The sequence below is a fragment of the Aulostomus chinensis genome, chromosome 18 (assembly GCF_037954235.1).
Source record: "Aulostomus chinensis isolate RoL2024-O1b breed Wild chromosome 18, RoL_Achi_v1.0, whole genome shotgun sequence".
In the NCBI taxonomy this organism is placed as follows: Eukaryota; Metazoa; Chordata; class Actinopteri; order Syngnathiformes; family Aulostomidae; genus Aulostomus; species Aulostomus chinensis.
Genome location: NC_141337.1, coordinates 4,942,501 through 4,967,391, shown reverse-complemented (window position 1 = coordinate 4,967,391; position 24,891 = coordinate 4,942,501). Strand labels below are relative to the sequence as shown.

Genomic DNA, 24,891 nt, shown 5'->3' with positions numbered 1-24,891 from the left:
ACGTTCCCTTTACATCCTCCACACATCTCTCTCCTCTTGTTTATCTCCTCCCCTCCCCTCCTCCCTCTCTCAGCATAAATCTGTCATTCACAAATAGAGGCCAAAAGAGGCTCAGCTGATGTGATGAGATTATTATTTTTCTCTGATTACAAATAAACCTCAGCTTAGATAGACTAAAACACAGTCCCCGCCCCCCATACCCTGTTACATCTCCTTTTCCTCCTCCCCTTTATGTGCTCTGACTCCTCCCCTCTCCCTTCATATCTCCACCTCACTTTGGCCATTGACTCCTCCCCTTAACCAACCCCCACTACCCGCTCACTTCTCTCCCTCACAGCCAGATCTAAGGACTCGCCTCATTCACTGCTGCTGCACAGGTTGTGAGGGAGGGGGGGTTAGAGCTAGAGAGGAGAATATCAGCAACTGGTGGAGGGGGAAAGAGAACTGCAGGTGAAAAAGGGAGTTTGTTGGGGTTTTTTATCCTCAAAGAGAAGAGGAGTGAGTCAGATAGGAGAGGGAAGACAAGTCTGCAGGAGTGGAAGGTTCCTCCACGGAGGTTCTAGTGATCTTTGGCAGTGACCTTTCCACTGGGAGTCAGACCCCCAGGTTCCAGAGCCATGGAGCCCTCCGTGTCGACTGAGGTCGAGGGGGAGCCCAAGGAGAGGAAGAAGATCCAATTTGCTGTTCCGGCCTCTGCACCCACCAACCTGGACCCCCGGCAAGTGGAGATGGTGAGCAGGCACTTAAGGAGGCACTGAGAGAAGTCACTCTAGGGATTCAGTTTTCAGCACTGACTTGTCTGACTTAAATTTTTACTGTTTAAAGGGAAGATTTCTCACTGACTAACCCAGTGATCCGCGCGCGGCAAGGGAAGCAACTACACATCAGCTGAATCGAGTTCAAAATAACTCTGCATCATCTTTTCTCCCTGCTTTGTTTCATTCTTGCCCCACTGTTAAGAAATCGTGATGACATTTTCCTCTTTCTGTTTCCTCATGAGATTATTGTCCCATCTCATCTTGACCTGCTTCACAATGTGACACTGACATGTCAGCCGCTATCTTCACTATGAAGCCACCTCACTCTTCAGTAGCAGTCGCGCCCTTGACATTTTGTCAGTCCTGTCCCCGCCACTGTTAATAATTAGTCTTTTTTTTTTTTTTTTTGCCTTTGACTGCCCGTCTTTCTCTCTGCATGTGAGCGACCTGCGGTTGGTTCCGTCCCTCAGTCTCATTTTGCCGTGTTGTGACTGACTCAGCGTGGTCTTGAATTTTTAGTTCAGGTCCTTCGTCAGTTTGCTCACCGTCTTATTGACAGAAACCAAAGATTACTCCGCTGCCGCCCCCCCCCCCCCAAAAAAAAATCCCTTTTTTTGTATTGTTGTATTGACTTTCTTCCTGTAAAACAAAATATGACACGTGCCTATGTAAGCATAAACCAACTAATTTCTCCCAGTGGCTTCGTGACATCCACTCATCAGTTACACTTTACAGGAAGGTGCATCTAACAAGCATCAGTTGATGGGTAGTAGGGCCCCTATGCACGCTTATAAGCTGCTTATTACATGTTAGTTAGCCTACATAAGCGTGACTGCCGATTGACTGGTGACTTTATTTAGACGATGACATTTTATCAGGCATGTTTCAGCAGTTGAATAAGCTTGTTGCAGCGACTGGATCTAAAGGAGCATGATGCTTTATGAAGGTGACTGAAGTGATGATATCACCCTATTTAGATTAATAAAGTGATAATAATACATTATTTAGGGTAATAAAGCAATAATAATGCCTTATTAAGGGTAATAAAGTGATAGTATTGCTCACAAGGGCTTTTAATTCATGCTCATAGCAAGCACTTTAATATAAAGTGTTACCCGCATGTCAATCAGTCTTCAGCTGTTAGTGGGATGTGTCTATGAGCTAAGATACGCTCGTTAGCCTGTTAGCAACAATAACGCGTAGGTGTCTTTGACTGATCGTCACCTCAAACCCTACATTCTTCGCCCTGAATACAGTCGTAGCTACAGGCGCACTGGCTTGAATTTATTCACGTTTGAGGGAAGTGGGACAGTTGTGACAGTTCCAGATTATGAAGCGGTGTTTTATGGCTTCAGCAAATATAGGGAGCACAAGTTTGGCTTCATCTCTCTCCCCCCTAACCCCTCAATTTTTGACACCCTCTGGATACACCCACTTTTCAGTGTCCCAATCAAATCCCTCCCGCCTTTCTATCTGCTTTTACTCAGGTACATCACAATACAGCAGTCTGACACTCTTGAAATGCCATTTCAGCTCAACCTTGGTGTTGCTGGCTCTTATTTTAGAGCTGGGATAAGTGGGCCAAATGAGGTAGATCGAGGCCAGTGGCTCATCCTTCCTGAGAGTTTTAGGAGCGATGGGTTTGGAAAGCACAAGAGAGATGTGCTATATGAAGGAGAGCAGAGAGAGAGAGAAATACACTCAAGTCATCACCTGTCTGGAGTCAGATCCCTCAGTGGCTGTCCTTGTTTAACAGCATAGAAGAGGCTTTTGATGGACTGAAGAGACTGTGATTGTGCTCTCATCGCCTCCTTAAACCTTCCCCCAGTAGCTGTGTTTACTTAGATGAAAATATTCTGATTTTCCACAGCCGGAGTAAAGGCATCGTCTGAGTAAGCGATAATGGGATTAAGACAGAGTATTTCCTGTTGCAGCTGCGGTACTTAAGTGCAATATTTACATTAATGCAGCGTAATGGTTGTACAACTTTTTGGTTTTGCAGCATTTTTGCAAAACATACAGAAGGCAAACTGATTACAACACATGGAGCAGCTTCTTAAATGGAAAACACTTCGAATGCATGACATGATAGAAACGGTTTCAGATCAAGTTCAAGGAAGGAAACTCTGTCATAGCAATGTAATGTGGTTGAGCTTCTCGGGTGCTTCTTTTTTTTAAATTTTTTAGCTTGTAAGCAGGAACTGAGAGGAGTATTCACTCAGGTAAACCCCTTAATTGAAATATTTGTCTCATTCAGAATAAGGCCAAGAGTCAGATGATTGCAGCCTGTATGAAAATAGCCAATAACAGCAAAGACAGTCAGACAAGGGCATTTTTAAAACGTGATTCTTGAATCACGTCTGACAACGTTCCTCTACTCCACCAGCTTCAACCAAATAATCCTTCACTGTCAAAATAATGACCCGGTTCGTCTCATGTTCTCATCTGAGACCGATTCAAAGACCAAATGAAACCTTATCTAAAGTGGAAAACTTGTGCAATGCTTCACAAGACCTCTGCTCACATTTCCAAATAGACACACTCTCTCTCTCTCTCTCTCTCTCTCTCTCTGTCGCTCACTCTCTCTTCTTCTTCTTCCCCTCCTGCCTGTCGTACGCTCTCTATCACCGGTGCCATGTCACCACGCTCTGATCGCTATCGTCTCTTCCAAGAAACCACAGGATGTCAAACAACCATATGTGAGCAGCCCCTTTTAAAAAAAAGAAATTGGAAAAAAAAGGTCCTTCTGTTTTGGGGTGGGCCTTGTTGCTCAATCACCTTCTGGTCAAGCAGCTATATTTAGCCTGGTTCTCAGCCATCAGACCTCCAGACACAGTAGGTTGGTGGTGCTTCAAGGTACCTGCTTAAGTATAAGGAGTACAAGCACAAGGTTTCATGATGAATGGAGAAGTTCGCTTGTGATTGTGTGTGTGTGTGTGTGTGTGTGTGTGTGTGTGTGTGTGTGTGTGTGTGTGTGTGTGGGTGTGTGTGGGTGCGCGTGCGTGCGCAGGTGGATGATTACACATTGTTTCAACAAAGACACAAATGCGCCATGGGAAACCAGAGGGGCGTTGAAGAGAGGATGTGTTTACGTGTGTTTAAGAGCAGATAGCGTTTACCCCGAGCTGATTGGCGTCTCCAGGGATGTGTGGGTGGGCAAGAGTAACATTTCACTGCCTTCCCCTCCCAAAGCAATTGCTCGTAAGTTTGTCTTTGCTAATGAGTTCCAATGACCGTACCATTCTTCCTAACCTGTTACGCAACCGCAACTCATCAGTGGTCTTCCCGATGGCATTTCTATCCCAAAACCGCTATCGACTGAGCTGCCTTGTTACCACGGAGACGATCTGAAAAACGTTGTCACCCAAACTCCCCCACAGTTGGCATCTAAAAGGTCAACTTTAATGGACAGCTCTGTTTGTCTGGATAGGTTGTTTGCATTGGAGCTGTTTGTGGATGTGTGAAGGCACTTAATGTGAGAGATGCAGCTCCACCTTCCACCCTGGGAAAAACTGAACCTTCTGAAGAGCCGCCAGCTACGCGTGTCCAAAAAGCAGAATAATCCAATACCTCCTTTTCTCTTAAGGCCGTCTACACATGGAGGCCTAATTTGTCCGAACAAACAGTGATAGTATTAAGCCAAGCAAATATGTCATGTTTTAATATAATCAAGCATTTATCACTTGCATCTTCTATCACCAACCCGGCACATGGAGGACTTTTGGGAGAAGGAAGTTTTGGAATGGAATCTCTGCACAATAATCCATAGTTTTCAAAACAGCCCTTTTGATTGCCTGCAGCCATGTTTGTGGTGCTTTTGTCTGAGTGATTATGCAAAAACTATGTGGGTGATTATCACCAAACACAGTGGACGAGTGCAGTATGGGCCAAGGGAGAATCGTTTAAACTTTGTGGTGGATTAGTCATAGCGCCGCCTGGTGGCACAGGGAAATTACTTTATTTTTTACACTTGTGTATTCGTGGGTCAACGAGGTCTAGAATTTGGTCAGAAACCCCTGAAGAATTTGGTGATGTGCTACGGTGAACACTGAGTTTTCATTAGCCGTTGTTTACCGTGGGAGGGTGGCCAATTCTGATATTTCACCATAGAAGAAGAAACTGTTGTAAGTGGACTCCAAATGGTTGTATCTTTTCCCAACGTCACAATTTTCATTCCAGCCCGTCGACATCTACAACCTCCGTTTAATCCATGGCGTCACTCAGGGGCTGAGGAAAGCAAGCCTACTGTAGCCTGAATGCATCATTTGATTTACGTCAAAATTCCGCAGTGTTGTCCTCACGGGATGGACAGCAACGTAATATGTTGTAAAGTATGCGGGAATGATAGTGGATGCAGGTAATGATATTTGCATCACAGCACAGCATTAGTCTGCTCCTTCATGCAAAATCCAAATATTATCAAGTCTCACCTCCCTCCCCCTCTCCTTACCAGCTACACCCGAGTACCAGGGGCCCACAGTTGACTTTGGCGGAGGCTTAGACTCTCTTGAGTGCTCTGTACTTACACCTGAGCTTGTTTTCTGCCGTCCTCCTGTAATATGAGAATTAACAACATCCGCTAGCAATCTTCACCTTGAGAGGTAAGGAGGAACGTCTCTGTTGTCCAAAATTACTCTGTGTTTTCAAAGACAGCGCACGGCTGTGTTTACCATCTCCTTTCACCATACACTCCTACACACACACACACACACACATACACGCACAGCAGTCCTCTGCTATTAGCAAGTGATGCACGGTCTAGTACATCTTGGACAGAGATTAGGGTCATAATGCAGATGCTCCATCCCTGATTCATCTTTCTCCTCACCCACCTGAACCTGAGGAGCTCTGGATCTTAAACATGAACATGAAAGGGAACGTTAAAGAAGTTCTGGAGTGAGATTTAGGGTTTCCTTCCCCACCCAGCATTTATCCTTCACCGCCCTCCCCTCCTCAAACTCCCCCCTTCTCAATCTCTGGGTTAAACGTCAACCAGTGACCTTTGAATGCAGAGAGTGTTTGTAGGTAAACACTGGCAGTGTGGGGGACTGTCAACATGCTCTCCCAGAAAGAACATCATGTTGGATGGCACAAAGCCTGCTGGGACTGGGCAAGAGGGTGCGATGATCTTTCCCTCCATGTGGACTGTCAGGAATGTCACTGACTCAGGTTACCCAATGACGTGGTCCTTTACGACTATTAATTTTGATGTTCTTTTCACAACTGTTGATGTTTTTAGAAGCAGAATTGGAAGCAACTTTATTTTTTTTGTGTTATTACATTTTGGATGCTGTCAATAGATTTCTGTCTTGCGTAGTTTACGTCAGTGTTTGTTTCTGTATTTTTGACAGTCCAGCCTTTGTAAGGAGACCAAGATCAACATGTTCCTGGTTTATATTTGCCTGTTATTTAATATAAAGTCATGTCCTTTCCCCACGATGATTTAGTGTTCAGTGTCATTTTCTGCTGGGTTTTGTCTGCATGAATGTGTAATGTGCAAACAGCTAAAAAACATAAATATTGAACATGGGTGGAGTGATTTGCACCTGATGACACTGTACACAGGGAGCTGAAATAATGCCTGCTGCTCCTCAGGGGCACACACACACACACACACACACACACACACACACACACACAGATGATCACCTGATAGAAGCCTTTAATGCTGCAACACACACCTCTAACCTTCCAGAGTTATGGTCAACAAATCCTCTGTTGGTGTCATTATGCAACTCAATCACTCCCTTGTCGCTTCAGGGATTGTTGTTAATCAAACCAAATTGCGAGGCGATGCTCCGCCCTCAAACGCATTCAGTCATGTTTGTTCAATCTAAACATGTATTTGAAGCACTTCATCTTGATATAAAAACAAAAACAACAGCCATATCTGTGATGAGTGGGATTAAAGGGGCATCATGGGGATAAATATGGGGGGTGGGGGATACAAGCGGAAAGGGATATGCAGCTGATTTGGCCCTGAATGTCAATAAACCTTAAAGTGTTTGTTGCACCAAAAGTCAGTGTGACCAACCTCATGTTCCCTCCTCACCCCCGATTTCACTCCCAGGTTGGTTTAAGTCCCATTGTCTCGCTGACGAGTCGCAGGATGGTCAGAATCATGTAGGCATATTGAGAGGAGTGCTGAGGCGTGATTCAAAACAAATGGGATTGGTCTTGATCCCTGTTTCATCAACACAGAGAAGACATGGCATTATGTTATTGCTGCTGTGCCTGTTGTAATCTCTAATTTTCCTCGCTGTGGTTAGGACATTTTAGAAAAATGTTTGTCCGCATGCCTGCACAAGGGTACACCGGGTCAACTCTGGCGTGTTTTGAAGGAAATAGAAACAAAATAGAAGCAAATATCCCTCACACCACTGGTTGAAGTGGAATGCAATACTATTTTTTGGAATTTATCTAATAATATGATAAGTTTACAGGTATACTTCGCCCAAAAAGTGTATTTTGCCTCACAAGCATGTGTCTTGATCACCCAAAGACATTCTTTCCTCTCTGCATCACTTCCTCCTTACTGTCAGAGCCAGACGCGTGTATTTAGCTTGAAGCGAATAGCATGGCTAAGACGAGTTAAACTCTCCAAAAACATCTTCTCCAAAATCTTCTTTGCTTTATCAAAGTTTGTTGTTTTCCAGCAACACTTTTACTTGATTTGAAACTGAAAACACTTTCAGTTTCGTGTTGTTGTGTCTCGCCTCATCCGTGGCAGCGCTGAACCGGAAGTGTTAAAGTTTGTTGTCAGCTCCAAGTGTGGATGGCTGGATAAAGAAAATGTGGATCATCCCAAACGATGTGCTTGGCACTAAACTGATGTTTTTGTTACAGTCTCGCTGTTGTTAGCTATCGGTCACCACTATCTTCAAGCTAAATACACATGGCGTGCTCTTTCTGCATTCCGGAATTACAAAGAAGTAATGCAGGAGTTGAGCTCAAGACGGGTTTTTATCTACAATCTACAATTTCATTTGGCAGACACTTTTGTCCAAAGCGACGTGCAACACAATCGAGGGTTGAAACTGTAGGAAAGCCTTAGGAAGGATGACAAAATGCTTCAAGTTTGATTGGCCGCAGGCGCTGCCATCAAGTGGCAGTTTTTTTTTTCCTTAATATAATTTAACCACAATTGACCACAACAAATAATTCAACAGCAACAATATCTATCAACATGCAACGCATTCAGTATTCAACATTTATGTGAGTACTTGAAAGGCCTTTTCAGGTGAAGTACTGGAGGTACTTACATGGTTACATGAAATGGGAGTTCTGGTTTATTTTGTACTCCTGGAACCTTCCCCCCTGGAGACACACTTTGGAGGAACGAAGGAAAATATGCAGAGGGTTATAACTTGATGTCATGTGCACTGAAGTGAAGAACGAAAATGAGGAGGTTTGTAACGTCTATAGTGAAAGTGAGAAGACATGCATCCAATTTTACACCTGTGAGTGTATTCACCCCTCCAGCATCTGAGCAGTGACCTTTGAGCTGCGTGGCAACCTTCATCCTTTTTGCATGTATCACCTTTGGGTGCGCGCAGCATTGCAGATGAGTAACTATGGCTACTCTGTCCTCTGTTTGTACCTGGAACAGAGCCTCTGGAGCAGCTGTTCATCAGGTGTACAATGCAAAGCCGCTCTAGAGCAACAGAACCAGATAAGCAGAATTATCTGCATGGTTGCAGGTTGGGAGTCTTGCTTCTGTCTCTGTGAAAACTTTGATTGGCATCTCCCCTGTTGTCGCCTCGCCCTGAACGCTGCTCCACCCTAGCAGGTGGCTTCCTGTCAATCATCAGTCATTTTGCACATGACTATAGATTGTGTTGTGATAGTGAACCTTTCCTCCTACCAGTCTCTGGTAGATGAGGCCAAACTGCAGCTAATTACATCAATGCTGGGGGTGGGGGGGTGTGTGATTCAGTGGAGGAGAAGGAGGGTGCTTGTATGAGTATGATATCATTGTGCCAGTGGGTGCAGCGTACACTTCCTGTTTGGGGGTCATTGGAGAGCCCCTCCAGATGCTATCTCCAGCCCATCTGTTTATTCATTTAGCCATTAGTAAGGCCGAAGGTTACCACTGAAGTGTTATGTGAATGTTGGGAAGCAACATGCAGCAGCCTCTCAGACATAATGGGAATTCAGTGATACTGTTCATTTGAATAAAAAATGAGGACACGATGCGCATCTGACAAACGCCGGACCTCTCTGAGCCACAGTTAGGGTTGTAATTAGCGTAGCGATGTCCTTGACCCTCTTTTAAAGAGCTGGAAACTCAACAAACGACTCAGTGAAGCCTTGTCGGAGCAGCGCTGTCGCTACGCGTTGACATAGAGCTTGAATTTATCTGCCAGAGCTGTTTTGTTACATGATATAACTCTAATCCTCGGCCTTTCGTCGTGTGTGAGTCACGCTTATGGAAACGTTTTGTCTGCCAGCTTTGTCAGGAAGCTTTGTCCTGAGCAAAACCTAAAAAACAAAATTCCCCCAATGCCACAGGAATATGGTTACAGACGAAACAACAGCTAAGATCATATCAAGCACGCCAGTAGTTACAAAACAGACCACAGTGTTTGATCTGAGACTAGAGTAAGCTGCTGCTCAGCGTCAGATGCAGGTGGCAGGCGTCCTTTTCATTTCTTAAAGCTGTTCAAATTTAAATACACTACGTGTTAATAGACCTGCAGTGTTTTCAAATGAAGCCTTCACTTTGCATGTTCAATCGAGCAGAAACACAAGGATAATTTTTTTTTTTTTTCACACGGTTGTGTAGGTGAGCTCATTGGAGGGTTGCACTTAGAGCACCACATGGGGTCAGCTACCTCATTTTAAAAGGCTCACCGGGGGGGCGGGGGGGGCTCGGAGGAAGAAGTCGTCACGATGACTCGGTGTAATTGAGTTGCTCTGCAGAGTTCAGAGCGGCTGAAGATCACGGCAGCAGAGAAATAAATCTGCAGCCTCCCACAGCGAGAGGGACAGAGCGGTGGTAAATGTCTTCAAGAGAAACAGATTGGTATTCAATAGAGGTCTTCCTGTCAAAATGATGTTTTCTCTCAATAAGTCTTCTCTCTCTTGTGTACTGGGTGTTCACCGTGAGCGCACACCTTCCCCTGGTTCAACAATGTAACATTCGGTGGGAGTTCAAAGGTTTGAAGTTTAGAAATGTATCTTTATTCATTAACAACAGCTTGTCATTGTTGCCTTTTTTATCCTCTGTCAATATGGCAGAGGTCACAGGTCAAGGTTAGGATGACACCTGAGTCAAAGTTGTGAAACAAGCTGTTTCTAACCAGGAAGGAGAGTATGCTGGGGGGTGGACAAGATTTGGAAAAAGTTGTGGCTAGAACCAAATCTAACACTTGCCTCTTGGTCTTTATCGGACTCATCCACTTTCCCAACCGCCTTTCTTTTTCCGCAGTATCTCAGAGCAATGTTGTGTTGAGAAGTCACGGTCAGTCAGGTGTTTTCTGAGATCGGCCTGAGCCAGGATTGTATGTTACATGCACATACACACGTCCTTATTTCTGAATGATGTAGCTGCATGAGCCGCTGGGCAGATGCCATAACTGCAAAACGTAAATCAATCCTGAACAAATCCATATCTATCCATCCGGAGCTGGGCTGCAACCGGGCCATGAGAGGTTGGGAAGTTTCATATGGACCTGAGGGATGCTCCCGCCTCCATGGAGGGGACACACTGTTGGTCTGTGTAATGGATTATTATTGGACTCGGGGTTTGAAGCTGATGGTGATGAAGCTCTGATGTGTGTTTCTTGCTTACATCTGCACAGTTGATTCCCCTCAAAATGCTTGACTGTAAGCGCTGGATGTGCAGGGTCTCTGTCTCATCCCTCAAAGCTCCTGAGACCCTTCCGATCTAGTTTATGTCGTCCTAGTGCTGCTGCTTTTTATAGGCCTGGTGAGAGAACCAGCTTAGAGGAGGGCCTCTGGGGAGCAGACCCATATCAGCCAATCTGCACCCAAGCTGCTACCGTCACCGGCTGCTACACAAGACTGAACCACACACACACACACACACACACACACACACACACACACACACACACACACACACACACACGCACACACGCACACACACACACACACAACATTTACCAATGACTCATGCACCCCCATGCGTGGAGTTTTAAATTTCAGTCATTTCCTGCCACCCAACCACTTCCACTTTATTAAAGTTGACATTAATCAACAAAAAAAAAAAGGTGCTAAAAAGATTGTCATTGATGTGGCTCCATTCCAAACGGCTTTACAGAGGCTTCAAGATGTCATCAGCATATACTGTATGCAAAGAAGCAAAGGAGGAAGTTCAGTCACCTCACCTAAATCCTGAAAATTCAAAACTCAATTAGCCGCTTGAACCGCCAACTTGAAGAGTAGCAATGAGAAATCCCAGCCTCTCTGCGGATGAATGTTAAAACATCCTTGATGACTTGCTTCCACATAGATTTTCCTGGTGTCTTGAGTTATGTATTATGCCCCCTAGTGTCCGACAGCGGGAATCACATTGGATAAACACCTACAAACACCACGTACTTAGCGACTAATTTTGTCTGTTTGTGCCACTGCCAATCACGTGGAACCATGGAAACATGGGAAACCATCGCGATATCAACAGGCTGCTACTTTACTCAGAGCCCCTCAGCTTGGTTTTGCTAGCACGCTGTCCATAGCTCCTCTGAAATCAACAAAACGAACTTTTTCAGCATACTTTTGACAATTACTGAACTTGGAATAGGCAGGAGGAAGACTTCACGCCTTGGGTCAAGACACTTTTGTGTGGCGTCTCTCAGTCTGTATAATACATGGATGATGCCCCCTGCTGTTTCATGCGAAGTATGGCATTTGTTTGCAGATGGATGGAAATTCTGCCTGTGAGACGGCAGGCAAACAGGGTGGCCTTTCACCCATGGGTGAGAGGCACACTCGGTGTCTTTTGCAATCCAACTCTGTGCACTTAGTATGTTCATGGAGCAATACAGAGACAATTAGCCTGTTAGCTTTTGTTAGCACACAGTTGCGTATGCTAGTATACTGTTAATACGGTTGCTCCAAAATCCACCGCATATATGCAGCACATAGATCTTTGCAAATCTTGGTGGTCCTTGAATGTATTTCCTGTTGACTCTGATATGAGGTGTCACCCTGGAAGGATTGCTGGTCTGTCTCAGGGACTTCAGGAGCAATTAGGGGTTCGGTATCTTCCTCAAAGACACTTGGACATGGTCACCGGGGGAAGTGACGATCACACCAGCGACCCTTCGGTTTCTAGATGGCCACTCTACCTCTGAGCCATGCTGCCCTCTTCAGTTGAGCTCTCATTGAATTATATACAAATGTGTTTAACCAATTTTGTTCCATCAGTCCAACCCCTCGTACCCCCGCTCAATTTCAGAGGAGTCAACACATTATTCTTATCCTCTCATCATCTTTAGATTCCCTTATTTAGCTCTTTTTTTCGATTATGATCCATTCACTGAAAAGCCAGCAGGTGCACACCTCTGGAGCTGCTGACAGGCCTCTGCAGCTGCCGGCTCCGAGCCCCTCGCTGCAGAGCAGCTCGCCTGATCTTGGTGCAAAACAATGTCCGTCAGCAGAGGAGAGGGTTTGAGAGACTGCTGGCAGGGGGTTTAGAGAAGCAGAGGGCGGGAGGGAGCGGGGGGATAATGCGTAGCGGGAATAATCTCACACGCTGTGCCCCAGTGTTGGCGTAAATGAGGAAGTCACATACGATATTATGTAACTTGGGCCGAGTGGGGTGGTTTTAAAGCTGGAAAATTACTAGAGTGACTATGTGTGTTTATGTCATCTGGAGCTGCCAATGTTCATACAGCAGTGCGTCACCGCCGGCATCTCTTTGTGTGTGTGCATTTGTATGAAAGACAAAAAGAGACACCTGTGTGTGCTTGCTAAAGGTGTGTTTGCACCATGATTTTATTGTTTTTATTATGTGAACTAGTTAACTTAACAGCCTATTTTGCTTGAAAGCCGGGGAGGTCTCAGAACCTCCATGATACTTCTGCTCCCTTCACGTCAGAGGACATTACATTAACTTACTGTTCATTAAAATTCCTCTTGTAAAAAAAAAAAAAAAATGTCCTAGGTGATTTCCCGTAAAGAGCTGCCCGTTTGATGACAGGAGCAAGGGGCCACCAGAATGTGCTTCCTGTCTGTAAGACAAAATTGAGGGTTAAAAAAAATTAGTCCTTAAGAGCCTCTCATGAATTGAGCGCTTTGTGATCAGAATCATTGACAAAATCATTTTGATGGATTTTGATGTCGCACAGCCCATGACCCCGCCTCCCTGCAAACATCCATGATGCCATCACGATGACAAAGGCCACCTGGATTGGGCACCCAAGGGACACCGCAGCTGTCAGTCCCACAAAAGATGAATCACTGTCAACTTTGTACACTATTACCCAAACGTCATGCTGCAGCGGCTAATCACATAAGCCTGAGCTCAGACTGAAAGACGCCCACAGGAAGATGCACTTCATCATGGCTTACAGCATTCTGCTGTTTTCCAAGCCGTAGAGAAGGAGGAGAGACTGATCAACGCTGTGACGCCGTTTCCTGATCTGTACCACGCTGCTCTGATGGCGCACAAAGATGAAAACCAGCATGGCACTACATTTGCATTTGATCGTTTTTATGGGCGTTTTACTGTCACTTAGTAGTTAGCAACATACCTCATCCTGATTTGGTGTGGAACTAGCCAAACCCTGACCCCCGACTTAAAGTGATACTTCACCCCCCCCCCCAAAAAAACTGTAATTTGTCCTTCAATTTCTGTTGAAACACGTTTTTGTTTTTTTTTGTTTTTTAACCGTAGCCAATGGAGACTGACTACTAACAGAAAACATCAGTTGTTCAGCTGCATCCTCCATAATCCACAAACACTTTGATTTGAGCAAAACACAATCGAGAACACTTCTGGTTCAGCATACTCCTGAGTGAGCGTGACCAGCTGGTGCCTTTTGTTGAACTCGTTCATGCATGCTCATGGTCGGGCAAATTAAAATATTTGGAAGAAACAGTCTTGTAGTGTTTTGTCCTCCCCTAAAATATGATGGTTTACAAGGACACAGTTATTGTCCTCTAAATGAAAGCATCTCCTCTACGACCAGTGGCTTCCCTGCCAGTCATTTTACCCTGCCTTCATCTCTGGTCTCTGTTTTCATCTTTGTGTGACTCAATGAACCTGGACTCCATTGTTCTGAATGAATATCTACATTCGTTTTGCATTAATTACGCCCCCTTAAAGATCCAGCGAGCCTGAGCACATTCTGAAAATGATATATTGTATAATTTGTACATGTTATTTGTCTGACATGGATGAAAAAAAAAAACAGACTGTGTGGACTTAACCAGGACAGTATTTCCTGCTAAAGAGCACAAATCCGAACGTAACCCAGAGTAATTTAACATATCCACTAGAAAATGACCAGGAAAGAAAACAGCAGAGCAACAATCCAGTTGTTTTTCCCAGTTTAATAGCTTTAATGGCACTGGACCCTGACATGGGCTTGGCTGTGACAACATCTGGTGTCTGCTCCCTCTCGTGGGCCTCCATTTGAGCCTCCTCAGGCTGCCCTGGAAGGCTGGTAGCAGGTGTCAGGCAGGCGTATGCAGCAGGGTTAACAGCGGCATAAAGCCCCGGGCCTCCACATCTTGCCAGGGGGGAGACAGAGGGGGGCAGCGGAAGCCCTGTGGATGATCTCTGCCAATAAATAGAGGGAGAAAGAGATCAAGTGAGGTGAGGAAATGAGAGTCAACATCAGGAATAATTACACGATTCAGTCACGACACATTCAAGTGATGGAGAGGACAAGGAAAGGAAGGTGGATGTCGCTATCAAGGAATGAAGATGGAGATGGAAGAAAACAGGATAGAGGAAGGAGAGCAGATGGAAATGAGAGGGAGACAGATAATGTGAGCGATCCAGGGGAGACAGGAAAGCTGGAAGTTGCGTGACGAGATTAAAATGTCTCTCTGGCGTCATAAATAAGGGTCAAATCCACGCTCGATTACCGTGTGTTGTGTTTGACGGTGGCAGATTTCCACCGTGCTGCCCATCAAGCTTCTGCTTTGGCAACATGCGGCTCACTCCGATGACGCACACCTCCCTCAACAGAAGAGAGGAAACCGAACACAAACACACCTCTTCATATCGAGAGGTTTTACTCAAAATAAAGCCGAGGTAGCAAAGGCTGCTCCTGTATGTGCCGTAAACAGCGGCGCAAAGGTTCACGTCACGGCCAAGGTTGTTCTGCTCCTCCGAGGACAATTTTCAATACCTCGTTTGTTTGACCTGCCAAGTCCCCTTAGCTGCACTGCTTTTTCTTCCCAGTGCAATTCATTATACCCAACATTTTTTCCAAGAGGCACTTCAAGGATGTAAGCTACTATTAATCATTTAGAATTGTGGGAAAGTGAGTCAAAGCTCTGGGTAAATTCTGTCTTTTCGAAGTGGTAACACACATTCATTGGAAGACATTGCATTAACTATCCAGTCAATTAGAGACACTTCACCCGAACGTTATCTTTCCTGCATCAAACCTCCCTCTTCATGGAGCCCTTGTTCCTCCAGGTTAATTAATTTGTGGCACGTGAAGGAGCAAACTTTTTACTAGCAAACAGGTATGGAGGCCTGGAGTGGCCAAAAAAAAAATAGAGATTTTTTTGGGGGGGGTGAAAAAAAAGTTTTTGCGATGTAATGCTTGTTGACATGTTAAATCTTCTAGCTGAAAATTAATCAAACTGTTGGAAAAAAGTTACAATTTTGCTTTCTATGGCCACTGCAGGCTTCCGTACATGTTTGCCTGAAGGTGGCTGGTGGAAAGAGAACAGAGGCTCTCTTCAGCTTGACTTTGTGCTCTTTGCAATGGATCAATTGTGACCACTTTTCATGGAAAAATCTACCACATCATTGACAGAAACCAGTGCGGCAGCAAAAGACCCATTTCTCACGCAAACATGGAGCCTGTCAATTCATCTGTGAGGTTTTTTGTTTTTTTTTCCTGAAAATACTGAATAAATGATGTAAAGCAGTAAAAGGAGCCATTATCGTTTTATTTCATAACAACGAATCCGCGATGAAAACCATTTTATGATCCTCTGCTTGTTGAAGTGGCTCGTCTTTTTTTCTCAGCATATTTGGCGGCTGAAGGTCCTGAGAGGGCGATGGTTGTGAGCCGGAGGGCGCGTGGGCACAGCCGGGTGTTTCTGCCAGGGGACAGAGAGTTTACTGTATACAGGGACTTCTGCTTGAGGTGAAGTGCAGAGCTGAAGTCTTGTTTGTTTTCAGGCTGTCGGCTATGCAGTGAACGGTGCGTGAGAGTGGAGGGGAGATCTGGGCTCGTTACTCGGTCTCATTTAGTATAAACTCTTTTCCGTCTGTCTGTGTTGATGTATTTGACCGCTGCACTCAAGCAATCAAGCGCAGTCACTACAGGTCATTTTACAAAGGTGGGTTTCTTTTTTCGTTTTTTTTTTCCAGACCAGGAACTTACCGACCCTTTAAGGGCACCAGTGCTCACAAAAACAGCCTCTGTAGGACCTTTTCTGGGGAGAACTCTGGAAATGTGTTCAGTGGGGTTCAGGGCTGAGTGGTCCAGACTGGACGAACTTTACAGCAGCATCAAGTGAATAAATAGCACAAAGGTGATGATAACACAGAAGGAACTGAGGGTTTCACTAAATGATGCAAAGTCCTGTGTCCACAAATTTGGAAAGAGAAGACCAAAAGGGCAGCTTAGGGGGATTTTATTTTTTTTTTTTTAAGCATCTCTTTTTGTCTCAAGCTGGCTGGTTTACACCACCTGACGAGTACTCCAGGTTTTTGGAGATCATGAGCGTTAGCGTCTTTAAAACGCTTGAAACTCCAGCAGCAAGCATCAGTTTTACAATTATTTTTCCTCCAAATAACTTCAACTATCTGTCTACCGGCTCAGAAAGTTACATAACGAGTCTTCCTGTTCTCTACTTACCAAGCCACGTTCTCTGTCCTGGTGGTTATTGAGCGTTGGTCTTGCTGTGGGTTGATCCATCATCCCATCGGGCTGCAGCACTAATGAGGGCCAGCACGACCTCCACCAGGAACAACTGTCAACATTTTCCATTTGATTGATAAGTCTGTGTGTGTGTGTGTGTGTGTGTGTGTGTGTGTGCTTGTGTGTGAGTGTGTGTGTGTACGTGCATTATATAACCTACCCTTTAATTATGCATTTGTTTGTGTGTGTTTGTGCACAGATCCGGCGCAGGAGGCCCACACCTGCCACGCTTTTCAGAGTCGCTGACCAAACGTCTCCTGAGGATGATCAGACCTCCCACCAGGTAAAGGTGAAGTCAAACCTCTTTTCTTTTACACGTTCTCATTTCATCGCCATCATTTCGCCACTTTGAATAACGCAGAGTTGAGTTCTGACTCTTCATTTGATTTTTAACCTCTTGTATTTTTGACCTATCTGTTGTTTGAAGTTAACATGTCAGAACGCGTGCAGTAACGAGGCGAGACGGTGGGTTTTTTTTCCCCCGCCGACCAACAACATGCAGGTTGATTGGAGCCTCTACAGGTGTGAGTATGAGTGTGACCTCTGACTGACAGGTGACCTGTCCAGGGTGACCCCTTGCTCTCATGTCAGCTGAGCTCCCTGTGTAGCTGAGCAGAGATAATGGATGGATGAGTAATGACACTTGCATGGTAAATCACCGCATTTATGCCCTGAAGAAAGAGAGAATAGAGTTTAGAGAAAAACTGAACATTTTTGCATCAAACGCTTGAATATGTCCTGTTTTTAAGGGGCATTTTTGACAGCATTCCTAACTGATATCCCTCTCTCTGTTTATTCACAGTGGGTTGTTGGAGAGAACGGAGTCCTCAAACCAAAACGCGTCAATACAAACGTCTATCAGCCTCCATCACTCAAAGGTCAGTGCGAGCGGCGATGACATTACAGCCTGCGGTCGTGTGTGCTGTGATTTATCCTTGTGTTTAAGTCCTTTATTTTGTTTTTTGTTTTACCGTGCTTCGCTCCTTGCTTTCAACACTTCATGGTAGCAGATAAGGCAGAGATACATGTGACAGATGGGCGGATACGCAATAACACCTTCTCTTTTTTTCTCTGTGCATGTGCATGTGCGCTATGCATAGGACCATTTCAGTGTGCTCGGTTCTTAGTGTAAACTCAATGGCAGGGTGTGTATATTTGTGTGTGACAGAAAAAGAGAGATTAGCGTGCGACAGCTGTGAGACACTGAGTGTGAGTCTCGGAAAGTCTGGATGATCCAGGATTACAGTCAGTTGTGTATACAGCTGTGGAGCACACATGAATGAGGCATGATAGAAAACACATACATTAACTATCTTTTATGTAATTATGCATGTGGCCTCTCGCTTGTTGCATGTGGTCGGTAAAGCAGCGGAAATGCATCACATCCGATTCTGTCGGCTGAGTTGATTTATTGGATATTTCTTGGTGTGCATGTCCAGCGGTGATGTGATGAGCCAGGGCGCCTCGTTCCTGCATCAGAAACACGTCCCTCAGATGCAGCAAGCGAAAGAGAGCTAACTCCTGATTACGTAAACCTTTCTTAAACTAGAAGAAGTGACCCTCCCTCGGTGCCTGACCGTGCATCTGAGGGCGTGAAAGCGAGAGGCCAAGGTGACCCAGAGGAAGTGAGAGGAGGAGTTGAGGTAAAGCCACAGAGGAGAAGAGCGTGAGTCAGCATTATGAAGGACGCCGAGGAAAGATGAGGGAATGTATAAACAGATGGGAGAGCAGGGTGAGATCAGGTTGGATGGAAGACAACAGCTCTACTGTATAAACGAGTGTACGGTAGCGTTTTGCTGTTGCCTGCCTGCCTGTCTGTCAGTGCATGTGTTTATTTGGCTTCCTGCCTGCCTGGCACGTCTCCAAAAACCCCAGTGAGGCTTTATAAAAGTGTTGAAGCGTGGTAAAACCAAAACAACATATCCCTGTGTTTGTGTCCCTGTCTTTGTGTGGTCGTCTCCCTATGTGTGTGTGTGTGTGTGTGTGTGTGTAGCTGTGCAGAAGATGGCTGAAGCACATATGCAGAACCTAGGTGTCTACCCTCCTTTGGAAGACCCTTGTGAAGGGGAGGAGGATGAGGACCAGTGGCAGAGAGAGGAGGGAGACGGCCGATCCCCCTCCAAAGTTACTGGTGAGAGGGAGGTTCTCTGTGGCATCAGCCGGGGCCCCTGACACACGCCGGCAGACAACGCTCATGTTGCCATTCTTTAAGGGGAAAAAACATCCTGATGTTGGGGTTGTTCACAATTTCTACTTTACGGCTCCCCTGTACTTGATGAAAATCAAAAAACAAAGATCTCAAATCTATTAAAGACATCAACAGCTCCACCCCCTGTTGTGGTCGGAGCCCTGGAATTAAATAAATACAACAAAAACAGCCAGGCCTTCAGAATGTTTCCATTATTCACCTCCTGCAGCAGCCAGCTTGCCAACCTCAACATCTCAAATTGAGGATTTTTTTTTTTTAAGTTTTAACATACACTTTCCATCTTATTTCTTTATTAATATCCTGCTTTATTCAACTTGGACACATTCAATGGCCCATCAGAGGGCGCTCATAACCCACCCCTGGGTATCATATAAGCTGCTATGCTATTTCAGGGGTCAAAATAGTTCTCAGGAGCTATCGGAACCTGTCTAACAAGAGGAACCACGTCGCTGCTGTATGCCTCTGCCATGTGCTTCTGTCACAGTGACCTTTGGCCTCCAAATTATTTTAATCCATCCTCAAGTTCCAGTGGACGTTTGTGCCAAATTTGAAGATGTTTCCACATCGTGTTACTGGGAGATCATGCTAATCCTCTGACCTCCATCTTTAGAGCTTTGACCTCTAAAATCTGTTCAGCACGCACTTGAGTCCCAGTGGATTTGAAACCCCAAAACACCTCCAGTCCACTTCCTTCTCAGGTGTGGAGACATTAAAAACAATGAGTTTTAAAGAAACATTGTCAATGCGAGCAGAGCGGAAGACTAGAGAGAAAAGACTGCCTTTTGTTTCGTTCGTGGCCAGAAATTTGCTCTGAGATCATTTGCTGAAACTAGACTGGAACCCAGAGGAAGGATCTGCTGCAGTTCTCAGATGAAGCTCCCTGTGGGCTGAGCAGCAGCAGCAGCAGCAGCACGGGTGAGGCTGGGTGTCACATTATCTCTTTTGTCTCTCACCCCAAATCCGTCACCGGGTGCAGTGAAGCCAAGTAAAGGTCCAACATCAAAGACCAGAGGGAGTTGAGAGCAGAGAGGGCAGCCGGCTGTGAACCTGCTCTGTATTCTTCTCTGACTCATCCGATGCTTTAGCGCTGCGTGAGGAGCTGCACCTCGGTATGGAACAGTAGCATTTTCAAAGCAAGCAAAGGAGCTTTCGTATCTAAACTGCCTTATTAAGTTTGTTTGCCTTCCTGCAGTAAAATGGTGGGTTTTTAATCTGCATTATATCACCGCCTCTCGGTCAGAATGGCCGCAGCGTCACTCCAGGTGACAGGCGCTCGCTGTAAATCTCTGAGTGTGATTCTAGTGAAGTATACAAACAGGATGCGGAAAACGCCTCGTGGGGTTCTTTGATTGCAACTGTTGCTCCGGTGGAACAACGCGCTTCAGGCTCGGCATGAACAATAGCAGGAAGAAGACAAAACCCCTGACTTGGACTCCTGCTGTGGACTCTACTGATGTATTTATGACAGGTCCACAAACTGCTGTATCACATTTTCCAAAAAACATGAACCAGCTCACTCAGTGTTTCTGAAAATTGTTCTGCATCTCATTAAAAAAACAAAAAAAAACAAAACAGAACTGTAAAACGTATCGAAAAAAAAATCACATCAGTTCACTCCTTCTTTTCGACTCGGCCTTCACCCAAAAGATCATTTTCTGCTCCTCGATCAGCCTGACGAGAAGAATTGGAAAACAAACCGCAGTCGTTTCGCTCCTGCTGCCAAATAAACTCAAAGTGATGCTTTAACCAACTTTCATCGTGTCAAGACAGTCCAGGTCTGATTTACTGGAGAATTTCTTGCTCCCCGTGCATCCAACACTGTGCCACAAGTCTGCATGCATCGATACAAACCTGCCACGTTTGCCTGTTAATGCTGAGTCTGATAGTGTGTGTGTGTGTGTGTGTGTGTGTGTGTGACAAAAGTTGATTGAAAGAGGCAATTTTAGCAAAGAGAAAATTTGAGCTGTAACACTTAGATAATATAATACTTAAAAAAATACACTACTAAAAGCAAAACAAGGTGCTCTTATTTACTGCAGCGTCTGACATCAGTCTTTGTCCCTTCAGATCACCATGAGACGGCGACCACCGACCAATCAGCAACGTTTCCCACTGTGAGGGAGACCATCCAAGGGTCACAGGACGAAGAGGGGGAGGAGGAGGAGGAGGAGGAGGAGGAGGGGCAGGACACAGTTAAGAGAACGACAGAGGAGAACAGTCGTGGGAGTAACTGAGAGAGTGGGGTTACACGTTTGGAGGGAAGATCTGAGGAGGGGTTTTTTCATTTGTTCCATATTTGAAGAACTCAGATGAGAGATGGGGGGGAAACGGCTGTTCTGCGGATGTCTGAGAGTGAGGATGAGAGATGAAAGTGTGTGAGAGAATGAACATGGTCTCGTGTATATAAGAGGGGACAGAGTTTGTCTTATGAGGAGGTGAGGAAGGATCCACTGACAGAGCAGATGCCAACTTTGGCCCTAATGTCCTTCTAATGAGAGCGCGAGGGGTCAAGGTCACATGACCTGACACCCCGTGAAGCCAGTCCTCCTTAATGGGCATCTACAATAAAACACACACTCTTTGGCACAACTCTAATACGATCCTTTCTAAACTACTTGAAATGTGTGAAATATTGTTTTCTGATCTGCAGCATCTTTTCACGTACGGTCCTTTAGTTACACTTGCGTATGCTGCCACCTTGTGGTAATAAGGAGTAATGACAGGTTTAAGGAGAAACTCCTGCCAAACTCCACATCATCAGGAAGGGCAAGTTACTTCATCTCAGTCACGATATAGTCTAACCGTTTAAAGGTCCAAAATTGTATCAACACCACCCGTGTCCCTTTTTTTCTGCCCGTTTGTGCACTTAATCATACGGTTCAGTAGACAAATACCCCAAATATTTGTGTAGCGTCACTTAATAAACTACTATATTGTGTTGAATTCACAAGCACACCAAGTCTTTGCAGTTATTTGAGTATTTTTTAGGATGAATCTTTAAAGGGCAAAGCTACCTCTCATCTGTTCAAAAATATCCAAGCATCGCTGTCATGCAACACTCAACGCTCAGTAATTACACTTCGAATCTTCCCCGATGCTGTTGTCGACTCGTTTGGGATTCGCTCCTGTTTGTAACGTTAAGACTTTTCTATTATAACCTTTTTAATCGCTCACATGTGATTTGGACGTCACGGTCAGTCGTAAGAGCTATTTTTCTAATCTAAACGTGAGTAGCTCAGCTCCTGTTTCGACTCCTCACGTCCACTAGCCTGCATGTAGCCTCCCATCAGCCGCCCTGGCTCCCTCCACCACGCGTCTGAGCACAACGGTCGACGCACGAACGCTCGGTTGTCCCACTGTATATGCTCATTTATTTAGTCTCTGTCTTTTCTCGGAACACACAAGTCGACGGATATTTTAAGTGAAATCTTACTGTTTTCTCTTTAGTTTTTAAGCATCAGTTTCATCTGAAGTTCCAGAATCCGATCAACAAGACGGTTGTGTGTATTTGTATCACCTGGGCTGCTGGTTGGTTGTAAAGAAAAATAAAAGTGTGACGCTTTTTATTTCTTTCTTTCTTTTTTTTTTTTTTTTTTTTTTTAAAAAACCTCTAACCTTCCCCAATTGTGGAATGACTGATGAGCAGGCGGTCTGCAGCTCAGGTCCCTCCTCCGCTCCCCGTCCACCTCCCCTCTTCTCCCGCTCAAATGGAAGCAAGAACACGTGTATGAAATCTTATTCTCATCCGTCTTTCCTTTCACTTTTTTTTTCCATTCACTTGTTTTTAAATGTGATGTGGTTGTTTTAAAGTGACCAACAATATTATATCCAAATAAACTCTTTTCCCTCCCTTTCCCCTTTAATCGAGTCTCTGTTGTCTGTGTGTGTGATTGACATTTATTTATCCCAACAAGGAATGCAAAAACAACAACAACTCTTTTAGGGAAAGCCTTTTTAACAAATGCAGGATGGTGCATGTCGAGAAACAACGGAAGCCAAGGACAGTCTTGCTTCTAACTTTTGCGAATGAGTTAAATTTTGTCTTGACATGAAATAACTGAGCACGTTATCGTGGTGGGAGGTTCAATTATCTCCTTATCCTCTGAAAACCGAAGCCACTTTTCTAAGGATGAGTTAATTAATTCTTTATCCCGACAAAATTGTAGTCAAGTGAGAATACATGTATGATGTATGTTTTTATCAACTGTTTCGAAAATGGACTTTTGTTCTCTCAAAAATAAATTCGCCTCGCTGGTGATCCTGAGAAAAGCAAAAAAAGACGACACGGTAATTTTCTTTGAGCCGATTTGATCACAATGATTGAGGAAAAATTTAAGTGCGACACTGATAACTCTCTATTCCCAAGAAGGCCTGTGAGTCACTGGTTTCCTAACACTTAATGACGGCTTTCCCTTGATGGGTCCTCGGTTAGAAGACATGACAGCAACAATAAACACGCGATTGAGTGCAAGCAGCTCACCACTATTCTACTGTTGAACGTCCAAGTCGTTCAGCTCAAACTCTTGCAGTGTCTGTGGGGAATCCAACACGTGAGTGCCCTGTAAAGCTGCTCTGCTTCGCTCAGTACTTTGTTCGGGGCTCAAACTCCATGTTCTTGATTCTGACGACACCGGAAACTTCTTTTTTTTTTTCCAAAGGGAGCCAAGTAAACCGGAGTCAAAGTCATTGTTTGCGTTACAAACTTGGCCAATAAAGCTGATTCTGATTCTGATTAAAGTTTATTTTACGGCCGCGCTATGACAGGTCGACAAATGTGATCCACAACTACGAGGTGAGAAACAGGTGAATAAGAGATTCTGTTGTTGTAAAAACCCCAAAACTTATATAATTACTGAAACTTGGGTATTTGAGCGACATTTTCGCAAAAAAAATGTGAAGCTTGAAAGAGTTGCAGTTACGCACCTTGACCAGCGGAGGGAGCGCTAAGACTCATGATTACGCATTGACGAAGAGCAACGCCACAAACGCCATCGAGACAGACGCGTAACTTACCAAACACTTTCGGATTCAGGTTCATTTACATGATTGAACAATCACCCGATGGGTGGAAAAGATACCCAACGCGATAACAGTCATGTGACTTGTGTCATGTGGCAGCGAGGGGGGGAATCATCTTGACTTATTTCTTCCTCTTTGATTGTCATCCCCGGAAGACACTGGCGATGATGATGATGATGACGATGATGTTGCGGTAAATCAAGTAAGTTAAAAGCTGCAGTTTTATTTCGTTTTTGTTTTTGACTTGTTTTGTTTGTTTTTTTCGGGGGGGGGGTGAGAGAGTAATGTAACAGCTCCGTATTCTAGTAGTTTCTGTAGGTGTTTGTGTCGTGACTTGTCTGATTCGTCTTCGTAGTGTTAGAGATAAACTTGGGGTGAGAATAACAGAGAGAAGGTAAGTTAGCCGCTATAAGCTAATGGTCACCCAGGATAGTTCACTTCGGATACATAACTAATGTTTGTGGGGTTATTTTTGTCTGATAGGTTCTTGCTCGGTGCAGTTATATGTTTATGAACTATACTGGTGATGACATTTTTACGTCTTGGTGGGTTTTTTTTTTTTAACTCTGGTTAGCTAGCTGGCTAGCTAGCTAGCTAGCTAACCTCTCTGACAGATGCAACTTAAGCATTCCGTCAGACTGTTGTTTGGTGGCTTTTTTTGTTGTTGTTGTTGGCTCTAGCGAACTGAGGAGGATATTTGAGGGTCTGAAAACACCCCGAGAAGATTTGATGTGAAACGTAAAGATTTCCCACCTCTGTTTCATGTCCTCTGTAAGCAGGCTAGGTTGTGTAGAGATGAGCAGCTGGATCGAGCTAGTTG

General features: G+C 44.8%; 2 protein-coding genes across 7 annotated transcripts in view; both read left to right on the top strand.

Moving 5' to 3' along the window:
• Nucleotides 1–306: 306 nt before the first annotated feature.
• ppp1r1b (protein phosphatase 1, regulatory (inhibitor) subunit 1B) lies at nt 307–22,648 on the top strand. Of its 4 annotated transcripts, none has more exons than XM_086185159.1 (5): nt 319–731; nt 17,043–17,126; nt 17,646–17,721; nt 18,837–18,974; nt 21,120–22,648. In XM_086185159.1, exons 1-5 carry the CDS (start codon nt 618–620, stop codon nt 21,284–21,286), a joined length of 579 nt encoding a protein of 192 aa, XP_086041285.1. In that variant the 5' UTR covers nt 319–617; the 3' UTR covers nt 21,287–22,648. The 4 variants fall into 4 exon arrangements, with proteins under 4 accessions (XP_086041288.1, XP_086041287.1, XP_086041285.1 ...); XM_086185158.1 differs by having other exon boundaries at nt 322–731; nt 17,043–17,132; XM_086185162.1 differs by lacking the exon at nt 18,837–18,974 and having other exon boundaries at nt 307–731.
• A 1,385-nt stretch (nt 22,649–24,033) lies between these two features.
• Nucleotides 24,034–24,891, top strand: part of stard3 (StAR related lipid transfer domain containing 3) — a 9,549-nt gene continuing 8,691 nt past the window's right edge. Inside the window, exon 1 of one of the 3 annotated variants that reach the window (XM_086185509.1) lies at nt 24,034–24,273. The gene's annotated coding sequence lies outside the window, so the exon portion shown is untranslated. Of the gene's footprint in view, nt 24,274–24,331; nt 24,466–24,489 lie in introns of those variants that run through there. The other 2 variants (XM_086185510.1, XM_086185511.1) reach the window with 2 other exon arrangements.